Source organism: Colius striatus, chromosome 5 (assembly GCF_028858725.1).
Source record: "Colius striatus isolate bColStr4 chromosome 5, bColStr4.1.hap1, whole genome shotgun sequence".
In the NCBI taxonomy this organism is placed as follows: domain Eukaryota; kingdom Metazoa; phylum Chordata; class Aves; order Coliiformes; family Coliidae; genus Colius; species Colius striatus.
This window is the reverse complement of record NC_084763.1, coordinates 37,942,531-37,966,339: the sequence shown is the minus strand read 5'-3', so window position 1 is coordinate 37,966,339 and position 23,809 is coordinate 37,942,531. Positions and strand designations below refer to the sequence as shown.

At 46.7% G+C, this 23,809-nt stretch overlaps 1 protein-coding gene across 3 annotated transcripts in view; it reads left to right on the top strand.

The window, feature by feature from the left end:
- Positions 1-1,942: 1,942 nt before the first annotated feature.
- The window catches only part of LOC104550852 (mitogen-activated protein kinase kinase kinase 3), an 82,638-nt gene continuing 60,771 nt past the window's right edge, over positions 1,943-23,809 (top strand). For 2 of the 3 annotated variants that reach the window (XM_061997235.1, XM_061997233.1), the window contains exons 1-2: positions 1,943-2,121; positions 23,712-23,791. In XM_061997235.1, the coding sequence (XP_061853219.1) occupies positions 23,788-23,791 (4 nt within the window). In that variant the 5' untranslated portion in view covers positions 1,943-2,121; positions 23,712-23,787. Of the gene's footprint in view, positions 2,122-20,519; positions 20,604-23,711; positions 23,792-23,809 lie in introns of those variants that run through there. The other variant, XM_061997234.1, reaches the window with a different exon arrangement.

Below are 23,809 nucleotides of genomic sequence, written 5' to 3'. Positions count from 1 at the left end.
GAACTGAAATCCCTGTAGTGGAATTCCTGGGGCATCAAAGGCGTTCAGAAAGGAGAAGCTGCTTGGCAGGAGTTTTCAGCAGTAATTGTTGTTTGCCTAACCAATTCCTGTTAATTCCAGGAGATTTTGAAGGAGCTGCTTGTCACTTAGTGCCTTATAAGACTTGAACCTGAAGTCCTGGGGTCCTGTGCCTGGTTCCCAAGGTAAACACATGTGATTTATTACAGAAAGGCATCTGCCGCACTAGAATTCATTACATACATCCCCAATGGGCAGCAGCCAAAACATTTAAAATGTGCCAAGTTACTAGTATTTTATTAAAGGCTGTTAAGAGTTGGAGGGAAGGTGCAGAGAAAGGCAACCTCCTTCCCAAAGCCAGGTGGCTTAGGATAGACTTACACCGCTTTCCAAAATGTATGAGGCAAGCTGAAGTCAGAGGTTCCTTCCAGCAATGGCTTGGTCCCCCTGGATGTCTCTCCATAAGCTCCAAAATATTCTGGGGAGGGGGAGGGAGAGAAGAGAGAGAAACTTATTCAATTACATCAAGATCACGGCTGGCTCTACTAAAATCATTTATGGAGTGAGGGAACCCAGAGTGGTTTGGGCTGGAGCCATCTGCTGTTATTTGGTATATACAGAATCAGTTTCTATGGATTTTATTAATAGGTCACGCAATTGTACACGAGGATATGAGATCTGAATCTCTCAGGAGGGGTCCCTGGTTGGGGTTTCTATTGCCTTTATAGGCAATGGCTCAAACTTTCTTGCAGCAGCAAGTCCTTAAAAACTTGAAGGGAATGGGTCTGGGTTTAGTGTTCTGCTCATTTTTTTCCTCTCCTTTTCCCCCAAAATCTTGATGTGACTTTGCTCCTGTTTCTCTCTACAACACATTTATTAAATGGGGAAACAGGAAAAGGATCAAAGAAATATTCTTAGTTTTTCCATTGTCTACATGAATTTTCTCTCTTTCCCACCAGAGTTACATGTGGTACAAAACTCAGGTCCCATTTTGATCTGTCTTTCAGGGAACAGGCTCTTATTGGCACATTGCTCAGGGGTGAATTTTGCCTTTATGCCACCATTCTCTCTCTCCCACATGCCGAATCATGCCCAAAGGGACTTGGACACACAGAGGAGTGTTGGGACAGGTGAGGGTCAATCTGAGCAGCCCAGAGGCTGCTCTAACTCTCACTGGAGCTGCACAAGGAGCCCTGAGCTGTCCTGGAGTCAAAGCTGTGATCATGAGGCAGAGCTTGGGAGGAACTGTGAGCCTCCTTTGGGAGGCTTGCTTTTGCTTCAGTTGCCCCCAAAAGAGGCAAAACCAAACCGAGTTATCATGAGAGTGATCCCTTCACCCCATCTTCATGTCTTGGCCTCATGGAGAAAACTAGGTGCTGCAGAAATGCTTCTTTCACTAGCTTCTCTAAGGTTTCAGCTCCTGAAGCCCCACTCCTGGAGTCAGGAGGTTTCAACACTTTTTAATCCTCTCCTGCTTTTCCACATTAACCCTAAGTGGGACAGCTCGGTCCCAGCCCCCATTTCAGAAACTCTCCAAACCCCTCATCTGAGGTGCAAAAGATCCAACTCCATCCTCTTACAAAGCAAAGGTGAGGAGGTCCCATGGTGTGTAACCGGGGCTGATCCGAGCTGCGGGGCATGGGGAGCCCTCCGAGGCCGATCGAGGCTGCGAGCCTGGGCATCAGCGCGGGCGCCGGGTGTGGGCTGCATCCCGCCCCTACGCCGCGGGGACGCCCCCCAGCGGCGTGGCGCGGCCGGCCCGGGCCGACCCGCTCCATCCGTCCGTCGGTGCCGAGGCCGGCCCCGGCCCCGCCCTCCGGCGCCCCCCCGGCGCCGTCTGATTGGCAGCGGCGGCGCCGCGCGTCACCGCTTCCTCCCGCTTTTGTGCGCCGCCCCGGGCCGTCCCCCATCCCGCTGCCGCCGCCGTTCCGAGCCCAGCGCGACCCAAACGACGCGAGCTGTGCCGTGCTGAACGAAGCTCGCCCGGGCTTCGGCGTCGCCGTGCCCCCAGCCGCCGAGCATGTCCCTCCGCGGGTAGCCACGCCTCTGGGCCGCTAAGTCTCTCCGCGCCCCCCACCCCGGGCACTGGGCGCTCCGCGCGCGGTAGGTCTCCGCGCGCGCTCCGGGCTGCTGGGTGCGCGTTTGCTTCACTCTTTTGTGATTATCTTTTTCCCGGGAGGTGACGGAGAGTTTTGCAGCCGCTTCTGGCTTCCGTGTCTTTTCCTTTTCTTCACTTCTACTTTTGCAAGTGGGAGCTTGAGCCTCTGGACAAGTAGCTCGGCGGGTTTTGAGAAGCCGAGAGAGGCGAGCAAGGGTTTGGAGCTGCTCCCCGAAAGCGAGCCATGGAGGGCCGTGGGTGCAGGGCACGGCTGGCGCTGGCTCCCGTGCGGGGATTTACCTCCTCGCATTAGCGTACTCGGTGACTATTTTTCCCAGGTTGTTGCCCGGTGCTATGAGTCGGCCTGGGAGCCTGGCCCTGCCGTCGCTGCCTGGCACAGACCCTCGCACAGACGGTCCTGATCCCGGGGTGCATTAAGGTGTTGAGCCGGCGGGTATGTTGCTGGGTCCTGCCTCGATGGAAAGTGGCATGCCCATGCCAGGGAGCTCCGGGAATGCTTAAACAGTCCTCACTCTCTAGCCTCACCATGAGCAAAATCCTCACTGTACAGTCTGTCCCGAGTGGTGAGGATGGGATGAGCAGTGGTGAGGAAGGCTCTGCATTGAGCATGGACCCTCGTGGGTGAGGGAAGCTGGTACACGTGTGGCATGAGTGATCGTCCCTAGCTGAGCCGTGAAGTTGGATGGAGTGAGTGGATGTCATGGGGAACTGTGCCGTGGCTCAGCCCTCCGTGGCTGTACAGGGAGAGGAGCGGAGGTGGGAGCATGTGCCAGTGTGAGTGCGTGTGCACCGGCAGACTCCCCAGGTTGTGTGCGGTGGCCAAGTGTGTCTCTCACTGGCCCTGACACAACTCAGAGAGCGGCTTCCCCCCTGTTGCTGCTTTTACCCTCCTTTTAAACCCTTGTACCAGCACTGGTTTTTCGAAGTAGATAAACTCTTGGTGTGTGCAGTGTCCATATGTGTTGCCGATGCACAGCCTCAAAACACGGGACTGGCTTGAGATTTGTGCGGCTTTTAAGTGATCCCAGGTATTTCCAGGGTCAAGCTCTTTGCTTTGTTGTGTGAGTGGTTTGGGAGAATTTTCTTCTGTGTTGCCTTGTGAACTTATTTCCAGTTCGGCATGAACTTATTTTGAGTTCCAGTTTGATATAGCTTGGTGCAGGATTTGTGCCTGGAGCTCCTTCTGTGACATGTGGGAGATAAGCTGTGCTTGGGGGCTTGACTATGGCTACCTGTGTCTTGTGATACCTGCATCCAATGCTCCGGTTTCCAGAACCTCTCATTTGACAGTACTTACAAAAGTGGTTCAAGGTTTTTCAAGGCTCTTGCAGGTTCAAAGCATACCACCACAGCTGGGCACGGCCTTTGCCCTAGGAAGGTTTTACAGCTTGTAAAAGCACCTCTGTTGGAGGCAGGATGCTGGGTGGGCTGCCAGCCTGGTGGGATGTGGATTTAAAGGCCCTTTTATACCTTCCTCCTCTAAACGAGTTTTGGTACTGCATTTTTTTCCTGGGTCTTCAATCTCCATCAGAAACCTACAGCTCTGTCCTGTCAATGTGTGCTGATGGGTGATGTGTTTCTTTTTTTGGAGGCTCTTAGAGCCTGTGAGGGAAGCCTGCACGTGCAGAGAGATGCAGTCTCTCCCTCCTGAATGAAATGCCAGACAACATAATGAAGAGCCTGTGACTACAACAGCCAGAGAAGCGTAGTCTTCTCTACATGTCTTCTGAAATGTTACTGTTGCTTAATGATGCTTTGTGGCGTTCATGTGCAGCTTGAACGTGATGTGTTTCCTTAATTTTCCCATTGGGAAGGTGGCAGCAAAGATTGCACAATGTGTCTGGCTCTTCAGCAGAGTAGTGTGGGTAGAGTGTGCTCCTGCGATATGGAAGGTGATATGCTTCCAGCCCTGCTCTCCCGAGATGGACGTAGGGAGCAGTGTAAAAGCTGGCAGGATTTTCTCTCCTGGTTGATCTGGCCCTGCTGTCAGAGACCTACTGGTTGAGGCTACAGGGAAGTGAGTCAGGGTTTGCTGTTAGAAGGGGTATCTTTTATTAGACCGCTCTCTGAATGCAGACAGGCTTTGGAGCATACAAGCCTCTCTACACAATCAAACAGCAAACCTCAGAGCTGAGAATTAGGAGGGAATGATTACTCAGTGCTTACCTAATTGAGGAGCTTGTCTGAAAGAAAAGGGCAAAAAAACCCCAAAGGAAAAGAGATATTCAGATAAAAATCAGTCTGTACAGTTCATCTGGTCTAAAGAGACATCTTCTCTTTACAAATCTCTGGATTCTTTTATCTTTGAGATCTAGCACGAGAGAGATGCACATCCCACATGCCACCCTTTCTCAAGAGGTGGCTGAGCCCCTTGCAGCCCAGCTGCACAGCGAGGAGCTGCGGGCAATGAGGCTGGGGCTCACTGATGCCTGACAGCAGCAGGAGGCTGCTGGGCTCAGGCTCTTCCACTACCTTCTCTAGAGGCCAGGCATAGTGTGCACAGAAATGTGCAGAATGTCAGCTGTGCACTAGGGAGATGGAAATTGCATTACAGAGCCATAAGAAGTGGAATATGGAATTCAACTTTCTTTTTTTATTTCCTTGGATACTTTTTAGAAAAGCTGTAAATGGCCCACTGATCCTGGACCCTGGTGGGTTCACCCTCAGTCCCCAGGCTTTAGTTATTTTCCTATTTAAACTCCACAAGGAAAAGTGCGAAACCAGTTTTTGGTGAGTCCCTCCAGTGAGCAGTTCCCTGTCCATGCATACAGCCATCTGCACCAGGTCAGAACCACATTTCTTGCTGGCACGTTTTTTTTCCCTTTCCAGGTGCTATGTGAGATGCAGAGGTGGTGAATGTCATTTCACTGTGCCTGAAACACACTGTCTCCATGGGCTTGCCCTGTACCTTGTGCGGTATGATTCTTTGTCTGATGTGGTGAATGCTGTGGTGAGCATGAGATGGACGAGTGCTTTTCTGTCCGTGAAGATGTGTGTGAGCACATGTGAACATGGGTATGTGGGCATGTTTGTTTTCTGTCTGTCCCTGCGGTTCTGATCTGGCCACATAATCTTCCCATTAGTCACTAAAATGGAACTGATGTATAACCAAATCAGTCTGTCCTGGCTCATCTGTAGTGGTGCAAGAGAGAAAAAACCAAAATGTCTTTAAAAAATAGATACTCTTCAAGGCTATTCACTGCAGAGACTGATTATGTGGGAGGAGAGAGCAAGAGAAGACACTGTAACGGGGCTGGTGGAGAGTTTTAGGGCTGCAGGCTTTGAAGTACATGGCTCCCTGCTGGGTTTCAGCTCTGGGGCTCTTGCTCTAGGAGCTTCCCTTTGGGATCAAGCTGAGGCTGGGGTGGTGGACCGTGCATCAGCGTGGGGACTGTGGAGGAACTTGGCCCAAAGCTGACTCACCCAGTGCCGCAGCAGTTGCAGTGGAAGTGTTCAGCAAGCTGGGGATGTGTGAGCTTATGGTCAAGCCCTGTGGCTGCTCCCAGCTCTTCCCTCTGCTTCCTCATCTTTGTGACCTGGGGAGGGGACATGCTATTGCATGTCATGGCTGTGTCTGGTCTCAGGTGCTTGCTTCGATTCCCAGAGCGCTTGGGACATCTGCAAAGGCTGCTCAAAGGATTTAATCTGGACTTTCTTTTAGAAGTCAAGAGTGAAAGATACACCTGTACCCCCTACTAAAGATGGGCATTCATCTCCCAAATGGGTTCTTCACTTCTGTGAAAGCTCCCCTAATTTTATACTGTCTACTGTGTGAGATGGTAGGCCTCAAGTTGTGCCAGGGGAGGTTTACATTGGAAATTAGAAAGAACTTCTTTTTCCCTGGGAGGGTTGTCAGACACTGTCCCAGGCTGCCCAGGGAGGTGGTGGAGTCCCCATCCCTGGAGCTATTGCAAAGCCATGTAGCTGGGGTGCTGAGGGCCATGGGTTAGTGGTGGGCTTGGCAGTGTGAGGGGAGGGGTTGGACTCAATAATCTTAAAGATCTTTTCAAGTGAAAAGAATTCCATGATTCTATGATCTGGGGCAACCCAGGGAGAACAAACCATAACAGCAATGAAGCCCAGGGTGCAGCTGAGCCAGGGTTTGGCTGGGCACCATAGAAGCTGCGTGGGCCAAAGTCCGGTTGGCAATATGTGCTGTGTGCCATGCCCAGCAGCACAGACCAGATCCTGGAAGGAGCTGGCCAAGCTGTTGCGTGGGCTGCTGTGTAAACAGCATGTGCACAAGCCAGGTCCTTGAAGGGTGTAGGAAGATGGATTGAGTGTTCAGGTAGTGATTAAACACCAAATTGCTTGAAAAAATAGCTCTAGATGGGTAGATTAGAGACAGTCTGCAAACCTGCTGTGGCCAGGAGTTAGTGTGCTAAATAACAAAAGATCATCTGATTGATAGCTAGATGATTCAGAGGAAAAAAGACTGTTAAATTGCTGTGGGAAAATAGTTCAAGATAAGCATTTGCAAAGGAGGTAGACATATCTTAAAGCCGGCACTGCTGAAGCATGTTTGTGGCCTCTATAGTGCTTTGAGTGCTCCTGCACTACTAGGACTGTCCTGGAGTGATTGTGTTTGTCTTTTCCATGTGTAAATGTTTCTTGCCCACATATCCCCAAGGGACGACTGAAAATTTTGCAAAGAATAGTTGTTAGCCCAAACATCATGTGCAAAACTGAACCATGTGTTGAAGTTCAAAGGAAGATGTTGCTTCTTTTGGATATCTGTTGAGGTCTGTCCTTGTTGAGATTATCCTTGTCCTTCAGTCCTGAAGTGGTCTGATGATTGGACTTAGGTGATCATTGCCAACTGAACTATTGTTCTCTATGTGTACATGGAAGTCCGTTGTGATGAGGATTACTTGGGTTGCTTACTGCTTTTGTTCAACAACCTCTTTGGGGTTTTGTGGTTGAGCAGAGGTGAGATCATCATAGTCTAGTTGCAAACTGGCAATAATACAGTGCCCTCCATTATAAGAGCTCTTGCCAGCCCTTGAACTAGGACATCTCGGTTCTGTTCCAGATTAAAGGGTTGGGGCATCCCCTACATGGGACAGCCCTAGTGCTGTGATAAGGAAGTCTTGGTGAAGGAAAATGGCTTGAGGATAAAGTATAGGGAGAGGTCTCTTACAGCTGGTGGTGAAGGGGACTGAGGGCAAGTTGTGTGTTTGTGCACAGAAATCCTGTTTTAAATATCCTCTTCCTTTCACCTGATGATGTTGACAGGTTGATAACTCAGTTTGATGTCTGCAGCAGAAATAATGTGGTTGCTTTAGAAGTGCTTTTGAAGTTGATCTTTATTCAGCAAAGGTATCAGGCTGGGCCAAGCTCCTGGAAAGTGGAAAGCTTTCCTTGCTGATGCAAGCCCTGTAAGTGGGTTTGTGTGGCCAGGTTTTGGTAGTGAGGAGGGTGCAGGGGAGGCTTCTGAGAGAAGCTGCTAGGAGCTTCCCGTGTCTGACAGAGTCAAGGCCAGACGGCTACAAGATGGACCTGCTGCTGGCCAAGGCTGGGCCCAGCAGTGACAGGAGCAGCACATTTTAAAAAGGGGATGCAGGGGCAGCCAAACAAAACCCAGCAACTTCAGCTGGAGACAGGAGTGGGAATATTTGAGAGAAGAACCCTGCAGACACTAAGGCCAAGTGAAGGAGTGGAAGAGGTGCTCCAGGTACTGGAGCAGAGATTCCTGCAGCCAATGGTGCAGCCCATGGTGAAGGCCTGCCCCTGCAGCCATGGAGGCCATGGGGGAGCAGAGATCCACCTGGAGCCAAGGGTAGGCCCTCTGCCAGTGGATGGGTGCCCAAAGGAGGCTGTGCTGGAGCAGTCTCTTGGGAGGACTTGTTCAAAGAGTAACCCATATGGAGCAGGTTTTCTGGCAGGACTTGTGGTCCCATGGGTCACAGCTGGAGCAGTTTGTTCCTGAAGGACTGCACCCTGTGGAAGGGACTCATGCTGGAGCAGTGTATGAAGAACTGCAGGCCCGTGGGAAGGACTCGCATTGATGAAGCACTATCTGCTGTGGGAGGGACACCATGCTGGAACAGAGTGAGAGTGTGAGTGTCAGAGACAAGGTGTAACAAACTGACTGTAACCCCCATTCCTTGTCCCTCTGTGCTGCTGGGATGTAAGAGGTGGAGAAAATCGGGTGTGAACTTAAGCCTGTGGAGACGGGAGGAGTGGGGCAAGGTGTTTTAAGATTTCGTTTTTATTTCACATTATCCTACTCTGATTTTATTGGGGAAATTAGCTTCACTTTATCACTTAAATAAATTACCGAGTTGAGTCCATTTTGCATGTGATGGTAGTTGCTGAGTGACCTCCAAGTCATTATCTTGAGCCTTTCATTACATCTCCTCTCCCTTGTGCAGCTGAGGAGGAGGAGTGAATAGAGCAGCTTTGGTGGGCACCTGGCATCCAGCCATGGTCAACCTACCACAGGCCTGTTTGCCTTTCAGCACAAAAATACAGCATTTGATGCCTCTGCAATTCTCCTTCTGTCTTCCCGCTTGGAGAGCAGCTTTTAGGAAACCTGAGCACTGGGTTAATAAACCAGTGGAATGTATTTGCTGCTCCTTGGTCTTAGTCCCTCAGTGTTGATGCTAGCAGAGTAACAAGAGTCATTAAAGAAATATGCAAGATATTTCAGTTATTTCTCTTTGGATGGTGCTGGTGGCTAGTAAAAGAGATAAACAGAGACTGTTAAGCTGTGCTTAGCTTATTGCATCATTGGTTTTATTTAAAGGTTCAAGGTCTGGTTCTGAACGTTTTTGCTGCCTGGGGTAAACCCAGCAGCAGGATTTGAGCTGCTCCTGAGCTATTGTGTGTTTTGCCAAAGGGAAGATGGTAGGGAAAGGTGCTCGCTTTGTATTCCTTTTTGAAGGGTGGCACCTGATTGCACTGCCTTGGAATGGGGCAAGTCCTGTCATGTTGCTTTCTTGAGTTTTCAATGGAAAACTGCACTTGGCTCCTGTTTAATTCCAGGAGATACTCCTCAGATAGTGGCAGTCAGGGGAAGCCCTGCTGATGTCTCTTGCTGCAGCCTTCTAGATGTTGGGGCTAGGAGGGGAACATAAAGGATGCCTGGATGTGGGACCACACAGCCTGATGCTCTCTCCTGTGGGGCTAGGAGGGGAACATGAAGGATGCCTGGATGTGGGACCACATAGCCTGATGCTCTCTCCTGCTCCCTGTCCTTGGTTTGCTGATGGGATATCATGCTGGCTTTGCTGGCTGGGAGCCTCCGCTTCACTGGTGGCCTGGGCTGATATCTGCTTGCTCCCCTTCTTGTTGATAACGGTCACTTTTGGCTGTGTTCTCTGAGGAGTAGGAAATGCTCCTGAAGGTTGACTTGAGTCACAAGTGACTCTGATGAATGGGCAGCTGTGTTGTTTTCTGTGTCTGAAGACTTGCTTGGCTTTATGATCTTGTGAGTGTCAAGGATATGAGGAACCATACCTGTCCTTGCAGGTATCCCCCTTTTTAGGGGATTGGAATGCTTACTGAGGCTGTCTATAATGCTGTCCCCAAGATACTGCGATGTTCAAGGTGTGTTCTATGTTGTGTTACTGTGTTACCTGACTAATGACTCAAGAAAGAGAAAGACAATATTTACTCATTGCAGCTTTACCTACACCATTGCTAGTGTGACTAGTATCTGGTGTATGCCCCATCAGCTTCAGGATGGGGCTGTTGGAGGTAAGGATGTGTGGTTTTTGTTTGCAATTTATGTTATAGGAGGTGAAGCCAAACAATCAGGTTTTGTACCCAGCACAAGATGCACTGAACATTGTAACTGGACTTCATCCTGGAGGGAAACCCAGGGACAAGCTACTTCCAGTCTTGATCTGTGTCCAGGAAATCCTGTGCAGAACCTCCCTTTCAGGAAGACAGTGTGGCTGTCCCAGGGAGGTGGTGTGGCACAAAGTGCTGGACCACCACAGAGTTCCAAAGCTCTGGAGGACTTGGAGTAAGACTTCCAGTACTCAGTTTATCATTACACAGGAAGCCAATTTGCCTTTTGTAGGGTGCATTGCCAGGTTGATGTGGTTTGGTGTCTCACCTCAAAGGGAGCTTCTTGGGCAGCAGAGCATGTGTGTTTGCTGTGGGACTCACCAAGAGGGATAAAGATGGGGACTGTTCATGTAAGAACGTGGGATGGGTGGGAAAGGGTCCCCTTTACTGCAAAAGGGGAACCTCCCACCTCTCTGATCTAGCTTAGACTGGATTTCCAAAACCTCAGTCTTGTGTTTTGATAAATGCATGCCTTGGATAGGTATAGTTGAAGGGCTCTAGACTTCATTATGAAACATGACCATTTCCAGGGCTCCGAGTGGTACACCTACAGTAGTCTCCCTCACCCAAAGAGGATGGCTGTGAAAATATACCTAATATGTATTTTGAGACTGCTTTTCACTTTGCAGTGCTTGGATAAATTGCATGTATGTTTATTGCATGAGTCTTGAGGCGGTGGTAAACACAGCAGTGTTCTGCTTAACTGCAGGCTGGCACTATTCTGGTTATTAGCTTGCAGTTCTTGAGAAATGATAAGAGCAAGCAAGCAATTGGGTGAGGGACTGATGGCTTAATCAGGCACTTGTGTGCATTGAGTTCTGTATGTATGTGCTGGAATGGTTGGAAGAGGTCTGCTGGATGAAGCGTCCTGCAATTCTTACTCTACAAGCTTGCTTGTCCCAGTGTTGTTTTTGGGCTGGCAGGCAGCAGAGTTGCTATCAGCCCTGGCTTGTGCTAAAAGCATGGGTAAAGCACTTGCCACCTCTCACTAATTCCCACCTCCATCTCTTGGTTTGTTCTCCATTGGCTGCCCATAATGGGCATCTCTGCCTGCTCTGAGAGCTGGAGCACTGAGAAACACCCTGGTGTCAGAACCATGGAGATCTAAAACACAAGTTCCTGATTTTTTTTCATTTGTTCATGTGACCTGATCTAGGTGGACCTGCTTTGGCAGGGAGGTTGGACTAGATGATCTCTAAAGATCCCTTCCAACCCCTACCATTCTGTGATCCTGGCTGCTGAGTGCTTTGCTAAATGCTTTTATAGGCCACACTTTGCATGTCCTGTAAAATGTCTTGCAAGGTAAACGTGCCACAAGACTCTATTTTGGGTCTGTCTCTGATGTAATCTGTCAAGAGATGGTCTGCTCTCTGACTTACTGCTGGAAGTCTGGTTGTGGATGGATGACCAGTTGCTTACCTAGCATTACCAAAGCAACGAGTTGTTGCTTTCCATGACTCATGAAAATGCACTGTAGACTCTCTTAAGAATGGCTGAGATCATTTTTTGGCTGGATTTGGGTATCTGGTTTCCTTAGCAAAAACTAGTGGGGGTGGAGGAAGGGGGGATTTCCAAACTCCTTTCTTTGTGTGTGTGATCTGTGTTTTTGAGCTTGCCTAATATAATGCTTCGTTTGAAAAAAAAAAAAAGGTGGGGGGGGGGGGGGGAAAGACCTGTAATTTCTGTTTAGTTTTCAGAGCATGTCTTGTTTAGTTGTGCTTTGTTGTAAAAAGAGGAAAAGTACTAATAACATTACAGCCATCTGCTGTGTTTTCCTCTTAAATAAGCAAACATAGAAACTTTATGGGTGGTGTTTTTGTTTTAAAGCAAATCCTTCCAGGGAAGAAGGAGATGCAGAAAAAATTCTGCAAATAAAACCATACTTGCATTAATTCTTTTCATTGGTAACGTTTGCTGAGATAGAGGACTCGGATTCTATAGTGGTGCAGCAAGGCAGAGTATTAGCAAGAGGTGTTTTTAGTGTTTGATCAGACTGCTTTTTTAGTTTTAAAAAAATTAGATTGATTTATTTCAGTTTAGACCTTTGATTCACTTTAGACCAAATGATCTCTAGAGGTCCCTTCCAACCCCTACCATTGTATGAGTCTCATCTTCCCTATGTAGTCTAAAGAGTCTGTGCACTCACATCCCTGAGAACCAATTGCAGCAAGATTAGTGTGAACTGGAGGGGCACCAGAGGCGTGATAGCTGTGTGAGCACTTCGGCTAGCAGGAGGTCCCCAAGGGTTTTATCACCTCAGCAACTGGATTTTGGCAGCTTCTGCAGTGTCTTTCCCAAGCATAGCCACCCTTTGCAGGCACCTAAGAGCCGGAGAGAGAAGGGAGGGGAAATCCTCAGCAGACAGACAGCAAATGTTTCAACAGGGAGGTATGTGGAGTGGTGGATTTAACGTGCCCGTGCCTTGCAGGTGGTGGAAGAAATGAGGGTTAGGCTTGTTAAACACTGTGTGCAGCAATGTTAGCTGAGTTCAGGAGTTTTTAATAGATGGGGACTGACCTCTTGTCATGTGCATTTTCTCTGCCAATGCTTGGCTAGGCTTCAGTTCTGCAGCTGTGGCAGGCAGAAGTGTGTGCTGTGGGAATGGGTTAGAGCTGCTCAAGGGCTGCAGAGGGGCAGCAGATCCTGGGAACAGCAGGAACACAGAAACTAATGGCCTGGCTCTTGGCCAGGGGTGAGCGGGAACAATGTGACTGAACAGGTTTGTGCTCACTTCCTCCTAATCTCAAAGATGAGATAATACAGAAATCCAGCAACGTTTTCCAGCAAGAAAAGTGAGGCTTCCTTTTTCTGCTCGTGTGCATGTTGTTCGAGGCAGGAACTGCTGACTTGCTATCATCTCTGGCTGCACAGCTGATGAAAAGCCAACCTTCCTTGCTCAAGGAGCAAGCTCGAGCTGAGGTGATGGGACCCTACCCTGGGCTTGCGTTGGGGGTTGCTGCCTGTGCGAGCACCCTGCAGCAGAAGCTGCTGTGTGACATGGTCTCAGGTCCTGCCTGTTTTCCTCCTCCAGTCAACTTCTCTGCATTTTAGCTTTGGGCAGAGTGGATAAAGACCACTGATTGCAAATGTAGTGTTTCCCCTTTGTTGCACAGATATAATGTATTCAAGCATACTGCATAGCACACTCTAGAACCAAGTCTTCCAGATCTTAATAGTTTTCTTCCAAGCAAAAAAAAAAGAGAAATGAATGGGATGTCTAATCTCCTCCTCTTTGTGATGCTTATGGGTAATTGGATGTGGGGCTGAAGTTTATTACTTTTAATGTGGTGGCTAACTGCAGCGTGCAGAGGGCTGAAGCACTGTCCCAGAACTCAGCAGCAGCATGGGATGACCTCTGTAAGAGCTAACAAAGGCTTCTTCAGAGCGTCAAGTCCTTATTTACAGACTAGTTATTAACAAAAGATATTTCTGCTGGGCAAGACCCACCAGTGGCTTTAAATTCAGTAGTTTTGGTGAGCAGAGGATGCCAGCAGATGACCTGGCAATAGCTGACTTAAGGGCATTACACTACTTGATGCTGGATAAAATAAGTGGAAGCAAAAGTTGTTCTGCTATGTATGTATTTATTTTTAACTGCTGTGCCTTCATATCGTACCCCATTGCATAATGCCCTTTGGTTAGGGAGGCCAGCATCAAGGTGTTGCTATGCAAGCTGTATTTTCTTATCTGTAACTTATAGATGGGGATGTTGGAAACCTCCCCAGATTAAGTCATTCCCAGCTCAGTTTAAGGTTTCCAGTGTATAATATTGGGGGGAAAGAATCCTGGGTCATATTATTTCCTCTCAAAAATAAATATGTTTAAAATAGTAATTTCTTTTAAAAATACTTGTTTCTTTTTTGTTTGAGCATTTTCAAACTTCATGACTTGCAATTCCTTCTTCGATTTTTGACATCTACAAGTACTTTTTAAGAAAAAAAGAGGAAGTGTGGATTCTGATGTAACCATCAGTCCTGGGTACTTAGGAAAAACACTGAATCCTATGAGAATTGGCAATGCTTAGGGTCATCACGTGGTCCAGCAGCTGAACCAGAAAATGAAGGAAAACCTGCTCCTGACTTCCTTTCCAGTGCTGCTTCCACATCTCTTGGTGTCTGTCTTGTTGCAAGAGATCTGGACTGTGTGGCTTTTGTGGTTTTTACGGTGTGTGGGTATTTTTACCATTTCTATAGTGAAAAGTATTTTCCCTTTTCATGGTGAAATTTGCAGTTCTGTGATCCCAGGCTCTCAACTGCATTTTGGATTGTACCTGAGGATAGTAGTATCTTGTAGAAACCTTGCATATTAGTGCCATGCACACACTTTGGAGATGCTAAAGTAATGCAACTGCTGCATCTCTCTCTGTGTAGCTTTGCTTCTTTTGCATTTTAAAACTAAGAGATGCATCAAAGCCAATGCAAATTGCCTTGTTAGCTTTCAATACTTAAGGGGGCTAGTAAGAAAGATGGAGATGGACTTCTTAGTAGGCCTATTGCAACAGGACAAGGGGTAATGATTTTCAACTAAAAGAGAAGAGATTCAGAATGGATATAAGGAAGAATCTTTCCATGATGAGGGTGATGAAGCACTGGAACAGGTTGCCCAGAGAGACTGTAGATGCCACATCCTGGAAGCATTCAAGGCCAGGTTGGATGAAGTTCTGAGGCAACCTAATCTAGTTGGAAGTATCCCTGCCCATTGCAGGGGGATTAGAGTAGATGAGCTTTAACAGTCTTTCCAACTTCAACTATACTCTTCTGTACTATCTAAGGTGCGTTGTATTCACTTTTCCCCAAACCCCTTGGTTCCTTGCATTTCCTTTTTTGGGGTGGTTGAGGTTTTTTTTGAGCTGTTTTCTGACAGTCTGTTGCAGCAAGCTTGACCTGGCTGAAGGAAGGGATATTTGCTGTCTGTTCTTTTGCCAACCTGCTTTCTGCAGTAGTAAATTGATTGCCTCTCCACATTGGACAGAATCAGGCTTGAGTGCTGAGAAAAGCGCAAGTACTCTAACAATGCAGACATGAGATTCCTGCGCTGCTTGTGGCTGCTGGGACAGGAATTACGGGACTTGCTTGTGTGCCTCAGCTTACTGAAGCTAAAAGCCAGGCAAATGGAAGTCCTCCTTTGCTTAATTCTCCAGGGGTAAGTCCTTTTAGTGTGTGTGAAATAACAGCTGGAAAACGAAATGTCTTCAGAGGGCAACACTCTCCCAACATAAGCAGCTGAGCAGAGCCAGTGTGTTTCTTTACAACGTGGGAGATATTTATCTTGTGACTAAGCATAAAAGTTAAGAGATGGAAAAGGTCCTATTAGATCATCCCATCCACCTCCCTGCTGGCATGCAGTTTTTCTCCCTGGTGTATATTTGTTAATAGGCCATTGGGCAGATGGGAGTAGTTTACTCAGGGTGCTATGGAAGAGTAGCAATCAGCCTGTGCAGGTGAGGGACTCCACATGTATGTGACTCGACTTGCACGTGCACACGTTGCTTGCAGCAAATAGGATTTTGTAGCAAAAGGGCCAGAAACTCTAGACTTGACATTCTTTGCATGCTTGTAGCCTTCCTGTTGACTTGCTGGGTTGTGCAGGCATCAACTAATCTTTTTTTAGTGTTCTAAGAATAAGCTAATTTTATTTAATATTTATGATGGAGTAGGCTTGAATATTAATAATAGGGGGAGAAAAAAAAGAAAATAAGCTTTTTGGTAAGGAGAGGTCAGCCAGCTAAACATCTGTGCAGCTGGCTTGGACTTGGTTGGCCATGACCTGTGACAGTGGTGTGTGAGGCTCCCTGAGGAGGTGTCAGAAAGGTGCAGGTGGAAATTCTATTGCTATGACAAACAGAACACTGCTGGAGTTTCAGGCCAGAGCTGGGACCATCCACCTTGCTTTGTATGTTACTCCTCAGTAACCATAGCATGGCCTCATGCATGTGGGTTGTTTTTTTCATTCCTCACTCCCTGATTACATTTGCAGCTCAGAGCACTCGTCATCTTCCAGACTGAAGCTGCTGAGTGTTCTGTATAGTGAGACAGTTTCTGTTCTTAACTAATTCAGAGAACAGGAGCATGTGCTCAACACAGGTAGGGGACGGGGAGCAGTGAATTTGTGTTCAGGCGTGTGCTGCACTGCCTTCCCTAGTTGAGTCTGTGCTGGCTTTTGCATTTAGGATCACTCCATTGGCTCCAAAGGTGTTTCCTAATCAGCACCAGTGTGAGATCAATATTTAGGATTAGAGACCTTGACTGATCTGTGGTGCGGGTGAGCAACCAAGCCTTCTCTGACACAAGTGTGATAGTTTTGCTGGTAGTGCACTGTGTGGGCCCAATGAGCTGTGCTGTGATGCACAAGGATCTGTTCCCTGCTGCTGTGGTGCATGTTGTGTTGTTTTCTGGAGGTGTTAACGGGACATCTCTTGGCTGAGCAATTGCTCTGTTGAATCAGGAGAAGTTATTCCCTAGATCCATGGAGGGTAGGGGCTGGGTGTTTCATGGTACAGACCATGTCCCTGGCACCGATGGTCTTTCTCTTGGCACGTTCTGTGGAAGTGACAGTATCGCAGATGATGTTTTCCAGGAAAACTTCCAACACTTCTAAACAAGCTCTGAGATGGGTTTCGCCTCCTTTCCCTCAACCAGACATCTTCTAGGGAGGAGGGAGTTGGAGCAGGGCACAGTATATGTGGGGAGCAAATCTGCCTTATTAAATTTAGAGAGAACTTGGTCTAAAGACATAAAAAGTATTTGCAGTTACAGACAGCCTTCTGGTTTCCATTGAAATGCAGCAGAAGAATGGAAAAGGCTTCTGTATTTTGTTTTGATATTCAGGCATATGTTTGTTTCCATCCTTGAAATTAATTCTGATTGTAGTGGGGCTGTGAGAATCAATACAGTTGAAGTGTATTTCTCCAGAGCTTTCCACTAAAAGTAGTTGACTGCTTCTTCACTGTGTCTAATAAGTGACCTGATTTTGGAGCAGCTGAGCAACTGGTCTTCCAGTTTAGAGCTGTTGTATATCAGCTTTGACGGTTCAGGTTTGATCCATGGTCTCTCAAGGGTTATGGACTTCTCTTTTGCAAGTCTTCAGGTCAGACTTCCTCCAGAATGGCCAAAAAGGCCTCCAGCAGCTGCCACCCATGACTTGGCATTGCGCTGACTGCACTGGCCGGATGCTCTAGGAGAGAAAATTACTCATCACCCTGCCTCCCTTGCAGACTGCTTTTGGCCTTGGTGAACTGTTATGTTCTCAGCCTTTTGCTCAGCAATGCTCTAAGCTGGATTTAGAGAGAAGATCTGCCTTTTCCTCAGTTTCTTCATCTTTTCTTCCCTATACTGGGCTTGAGGAATGTAAGAGTCAGTGTAGAAGCTGTGACCTGCTGCCTTGCACTGGGTGCACAGTTGTGGGTGCACAGTTTTTCTAACTCAAAATTGCTTCTCCCTTCTCCAGAAGCTGCCTTGTGTGCACCGGAGCAAGCCACAGCCCGTGCACAGCCTCTGCAGAGCCACAGCTCTGTGGACATAGAGATAGAGTAGACCTATGAAATTGTGAGTGTTTGGAGCTTCAGGCAATGGATGTGCTACACAGACCTGGAAGGTTGTGTGAGTGTATGGCCATGTCCTGCCCAGTTTCATTCCTGCACTGTTGATGGCTCATTTGTTATTGTGTTCAGTCACACATGAAGGCAAGCCTACTTGAGTTCATGAGATATTACAAGTCAAGAGGACAAGGAGAACAAAACTTCTGCAAAAGCTGACCCACATGTTTCTGTTTCATAACCCCATCACCACTCCAGTAATGGCAAGCACAAGTCAGCTTGTGGAGACAGCAGTGTCCTGGGGCTGTGCAGAAATTCTGTCCTTCTGTCCAAAAACCACAGCATGTCTTTAATCTTTGTTTGCCACTGAATGCTTGCTGAGCTTTGCTTCCTCTCCCTGGTCTAATCTGAATCCAGAATTGCATGGCAGAAGTAGCATGAGCAAGAAAAGGACCTTGCAAATTCTGCAGTGGCTTTTTGGGGCTGATTCTCAGGTCTTGATCTCCCCATGTGCTGTGGAGCTCACACTTCTTGCCTACAAGGAAGGAGCAAAATAACCAGGTAGCTGCTGAGAAAGCAGAAAGTGGTCAATTAGTCCTCAGCCCTCAGCTTCACAGTCAATCAGGAAGTCATGTTGTGATCAATCAAATCAAGACAGGCTGCAGGGGGAGGCTGCGGCTTGTTAGAGGAAGCTGTGCAGTGGGATGGCTGTGAGAGGCACTATTGATTGTGACCAGTTGAGGGTAAATGGTGGTATACAAAGGCTGGTAGGACAACTCACAGGAGGTAGAAGCATTATCTTATATGGTGTCAGCAGGATGTTGCAAGCGAGAGAAAGTGAGTCAGTTAGAATGTGAGATGAGTGTGGAAGATGGCACAGTGGCTTCAAAGCCCTGATCCTGCTGTGAGGTCCCCCTGCCCACTTAGGGGATGGATTGAACCTCCCTCCTTTCCAGTCTGAACCTTGGTCACTTAGTGTTGACCCTCCTGTTGAGAATGTTGTAATGCTTTTGATACTTTAAAGCTACAGAGACAGGGTTGGTTCCTGCCTGCCATTACCCTTGGGGAGAGCTGGGTGTCCCAGTCCTGGTGCAGGTGCCAGCTCTCAGGCCACATTCTTCATTGTGCAATGTTGGGTTTGCAGCAATTTGGTGTAAAGCCTTGTTCTTGGAAACTCCTGTTTCTGATGCCAGATAGCAGACTGGTGCTGTGCTGCTGCATTTCTCCCAGTTGCTTTTCCCAGAAAAGATTTTGCTCAGACACAGATGCTTTCTGAAGGTATATTTCACTGGAAGGTTTCAGTATCTATTCTTCCTTCTTGGTTTCTACTTCTTCCTCTTCTAATCCTTTTGTTTTGCTTCCTTGTTTTATGGGTTTCCAGAAGTTTGAGATTTCTATGCAAAATCAAAGTGTTTTGTATGCTGGCATAAATTACTGATTGTTTCACTGGAGTTGGTAAAAGGAATATTACTGTAGAGCAAGAAAAGAAGCTAACTAAAAAAACCACCCCAAATTTATTGGAGTGTGCTGCCTGCAGCATTTCATTTACAAAGTCATTTGTGAGAGAGGAAGTGTTGAGGGGGAGAGGTTTTAAGGTCTCAATGACTGTTTTAAAGGGCTGTTATGGAAGTTAACAGCAGGAGTTATGCAGGTTATAAAGCTCTTAGTCTATGTACACATTGTGCTGTAATCAACAGGATGGCTTAGGAGATTTTTCTTTAGAAGAAGCTGTTGAATACAGCTGCATTGCCTGGACTGAAGGTATCCTCCATCATGAACAGTGACTCTTAAGCACAGCTCTTTTTTCCTAGCAATGTACATTGTGAAAAAGATTCTTAAGTAGTTTTGGGATGCGTCATCCAGAAATGGGGAAAAGAAAACTGGACTTCCTATAGAATTGCTTGTTGGGTTTTGTGCACTGCAGTTCCTAAAACACTGGCTTGCTCCTTATGTGAGCTGTTCTGACGCATTGGTGTCACTTCTTGCTTAGCAGCCTGGTCAGTGCATGCTCAGAAAAGGTTTGGGTTGACTTTTTTCCTCCTTATCTTGGCTCATGAAGTTTGTCTTGAGCGTGCTTGGGAGATAAGCCTGCAAAGTTGGACAGGTTACATGTGTGTTTGCAAAAAGTGCACCCCATTTGTATGCTCTTAAACATAGAATCATGAAATCATTTAGGTTGGAAAGACCTTTAAATCACTGAGTCCAGCTCTTAACTCAGCACTGCCATGGCCACAACTAAACCATGTCCCTCAGTGCCCCATCTGCATAGATGCATAGTCTTAAATGGCAAATTTTTAACTACCCCTGTGTGGCACATCCTTTGAGTAACTTGAGTGGAAAGTGCCCTGAGAGTAAGGTCTCACATATCTGATGTGTCACCAAAACTCAGGTCTTCTTTGTGTAGCACTGATATATGGATCCCACTTCCAGGGCAATTTGATGTGCACAAAGCAGAATGTTCTACTTTATCTAGACAAAACTATAAAGATGAGGTTGAGATGATCTGAGGAAACCTCTAATAGGTTTCCCTCTCGCTGTGCATTTGAATCCAGCTTTGCCATGCCTCCAGGCTGTTTCACTGAGCCATCAGCATGCATACGTTTGTATTCTCACCATTAAAACAATCTCATTTGCTTTGCTGTTGTTTTTAACACTACTTCAGCCCTGGCCTCTGAAGCTTTTTGAAAATAACATTTACAGTAATATTTTTAACAGTTCCGTAGTATACAAAACTGCAGTGCCCTGGCAGGACTCCCGGAAACTTGCTGAAAGTTAATGTGGTCAACTCTTAAAAAGGAGAGATTTTTTCCGCTTGACTCTAGCTCGTTAAACTCTGAGCCCAACATGTTGTTCCCTGCTGCTTGAAAAAACAAAGTCCCAATTTTAGTAATGCTAGTGTGAGTAGCTTTCCAGCTGAGCTATATTTCAGGGGCAACTATGGCCTGTTATTTTTTTTACAGTGGTGTGTCCCTACATCTCCAAACCCAAGTGTTCAGGCAGGAATGAGTAGATGCAGCTTTCCCTGGAAGCCTGAGGATGATAAACTGCAGAGGGAGATGCCACATATATTGAAGTAGTGGCAAAACATCACAGCTTGGAGACCATGTTTTGTGTTGGATGCTGAGCTTCTGTGGGGTAAGAATGGCCCTTTTTGGGGTGGGTTGATACTGCAAATACCATTTCAAATCAATAGGAGACTGCTGGTGGCTCCAGCTCTCAATGTTGGGACTGCACTCTTCTGCTTTCTTAACCTTCAACCTGTATCTTTCTTCCTAGGAGACACCTTTTTGTCTTTACTCACATCCAGGGAAAAAATGCTCTTTTCCATCCTCTCTTCCCCTGCTTTGCTTTCTGCAATTTAGATGCACAGTTGCAGCTGGATAATATGTTGCTGTTGTCTCCCTTGAGCTCAGACTCACTTAATCCCTTCCTAGCCAAGAGAAAAGGGAAGAACTGAGATGAATTTTTAAAGTGGTTTAATAACCTTGCATGTAGCTATCACATGGATACTCATACTCTACATTCATTTGGCTGTGATGAAGTTGAGCCACTTCAGCTGCAGAATTGAGTTAAGCTCAGTCAAATCAAAGCTCATTTTATTCTAAATGACAACATTTGTACCTGCACTTCCTGCAGGCTAAGGAACCTCCAGCAGTTTTGTGTGTAGACAGGAGCTGCCAGAGTCTCTTGTGGGCATAACACAAACCTGGAATATGAGTATTTCCCAGCATCCTTGGGAAATGACATTTTGCTAAACTCTTACTTTCATTGCTTAGTAGGAGGTGTTTGTGCATGGCGAGGTTACCAGGGCAATAGCTTTTAGATGGACAGTGAAGATGTAGAATTTTCAGCAGAGGCTGGTTCTGATAGGGAGTGGGAGTGGTGCAGTGTGAGGTAGGAGCCCTGATTATTTCTGTGGTAACTGCCAACACTGGAAGGCTGTGACTGGGGAGCTTAGTAGGACGAGAAGTGGGGTGCTGCTTTGAAGTGCATGAGAGCAGAAAAAGGTGTTTTCCTCTCTTTTTTTTTTTTTTTTCCTCCTTCCCCCTCCATCTTTTACAGGAGATAATAAAAGGACAGAATTTGTGCTAGAAACAGGAATGTGTCCTTCTGTAACAGGAAGCTGCTGGTATGTATTTTTGGGAAGCCACGGAAATCACCAGTGTTTGTGGTCCAATTTGAAGGCTGGCTGTCCTCAGCGAAGAAATCTGCTAAAATAGAAAACTTTTTTTTTTACTCTCACATATCCGTAGTCATTTCCTGCGCTATGTGCAGGGACTGATTTGCTCACGAGAGCTGGGCAATGGGTTCTCAGGTGCTTGCTATGGCAAAAGTGATGGAGAAAAGCACTGGGTAGAGCTTTGCTGATGGAAAGGTCACCTGTTTTATCCAGGGTTTATTTGCACAATTCCTGCTTTAGTAACTTGAGGCTTTAGTAACTTGATACGAATTGCAAAGATCTGGAAGGTCTCCAGAAAGCCATTAGAAAAGTCTTTTTACACTGATAAAAAGAGTTAACCTGAGCTGTCCCAGGAATTTAGAGTTAATCCAAGCTACCTGCATGTGGCTCTCCCTGCAAACTCTGCACACAGCTTAACTACTGAATATGTTGCATCAACTTGGAAAGCAAAAGCACTGAAGACTTGGGCCATTTTCTGCTGTTGTTACGATTGGGTGGAGTTTTTACACTGCTTTCTTGGTGGTTTTCTGCTGTCTTGGTTCAGTGTTGCATAGACAAGTTCCTTTTCAATATAGAATCTTTTAACATTTCCAAACCTGTTAGTTACTTCCTTGCCTCCTCCTTTGTATTGAAAACAGAGCCAGAGTTTTCAACAGCCATGGGCTCTCATGTTAAATGGTGTTGTCCTGAGAGGAAACTGCAGCAGCAAAAGGAACAACGCACTTCAGGGCACATGTACGTCTCCGCCTCTGCTGCTTTCTTATCGCTTTCCCTTCCTGCTCGTCTCTCTCAAAATAAGTTGGATAAATATCCTGCTGCTTGCCAGCACAAAGGTGCCAGAGCTGCAGAAAAGTGTTTTAATGCATGTTTGCAATCATTCCCACTTCACTTCAGATTTGAGTTTGTATTTAAGTTGATTTGACTGAGCCGAGAGGTTTTAAGAAGTGTCTTTTTTCTACTGCTTCTGCTCAGTGCATGGTGTGTAATGCTCCAGAATGAGTCTGTGTCCTGCTGTGCACAGCTTTCACTGACTTTGGGGCAATGTTACTTGCAGGACAGGAATGTTTTACTCTGGGAAAGTCTGAAGTACTTGATGTCTCTCCATGTTCTTAATTACTAGTAACACGTAAGTTTGCAGCTACAAAGTCTGTGTGCTTATCAGCCAGCTAAAGCAGACTGGTCTTTGCTGCTCACTTCCGTTAGCATTAAAAGGTGCCCAGCTTCAGGTAGATTATGCCTTTGAGTCTAAAATGAGGTTTTTCACTAGTGAGCAGGACTGACTCCAGCAGACTCAAGATTTATACTCTTTAAGTTTCCTGGTGAGCAAAAGAAAAAAAAAAATCTCCTTGCTGGGCACAGCACTTTGGCGGAATGCAGCATGTCATGGAACTGAACCTGTTTCTGCATTGATTTAAGCAGTTAACTGAGTATCACTTGAAGAGGTGGAGGCTCTGGAAGGGCTGTTAAGGACATGCCTGCCATGAGAGGTGTATGAGGCATACGTTGCTGGTGAGAGCTGCCTAGACTAATTTCTTTTTTCCCCATGCAGTCAGAGGAAAGTTGGTCCAGCCTTAAGGAACCTTGGCTGAAATTTGGAAGGCCTAAATTTAGGTTTCTGCTTTTGATGTAAGCTGCCTCTGAGACTGACTTTCCATGTTCTGTTGTCAGTCTGATCCTCAAGCCTGTATTATCTCACAGTGATGCTACAAAATGTAACATGTTAAAGGTGATACTGCTTTAAGGTTACATTAAATAATAGATAAACACATTGAAAGTATAATGTATTAAGGATGGTTTGCTCTTAACAAAAGAGACGTATGGCAAAAGTATAAGTTGTTGAGTCCAAGATCTTAAAACCATAAAGGTACCAGGTTAAGGTGTGTTACCTTTGGGGTGTGTAGAGGAGAGCAGACTCCTGGTCCCAGTTCCCAAGCATTTCTCCTCTTTCCTCCAGCCCAGGTGATGGTGGGGAAATGTTATGTGAAGAGTGATCCTGTTCAGTCTCTGTCCCCATTGAGATGTCAAAATTAATCTGCAACCTCTGTTTATGTTTGTTATTGCAGGGTGGATGCTTGGGAGTGGAGGATAAAGTACAAGTGTCTGGGACCGGTGAAATGGAGGCCTGATGTAGTTGGAAACATGGGTAAGAACTGCATTCCTG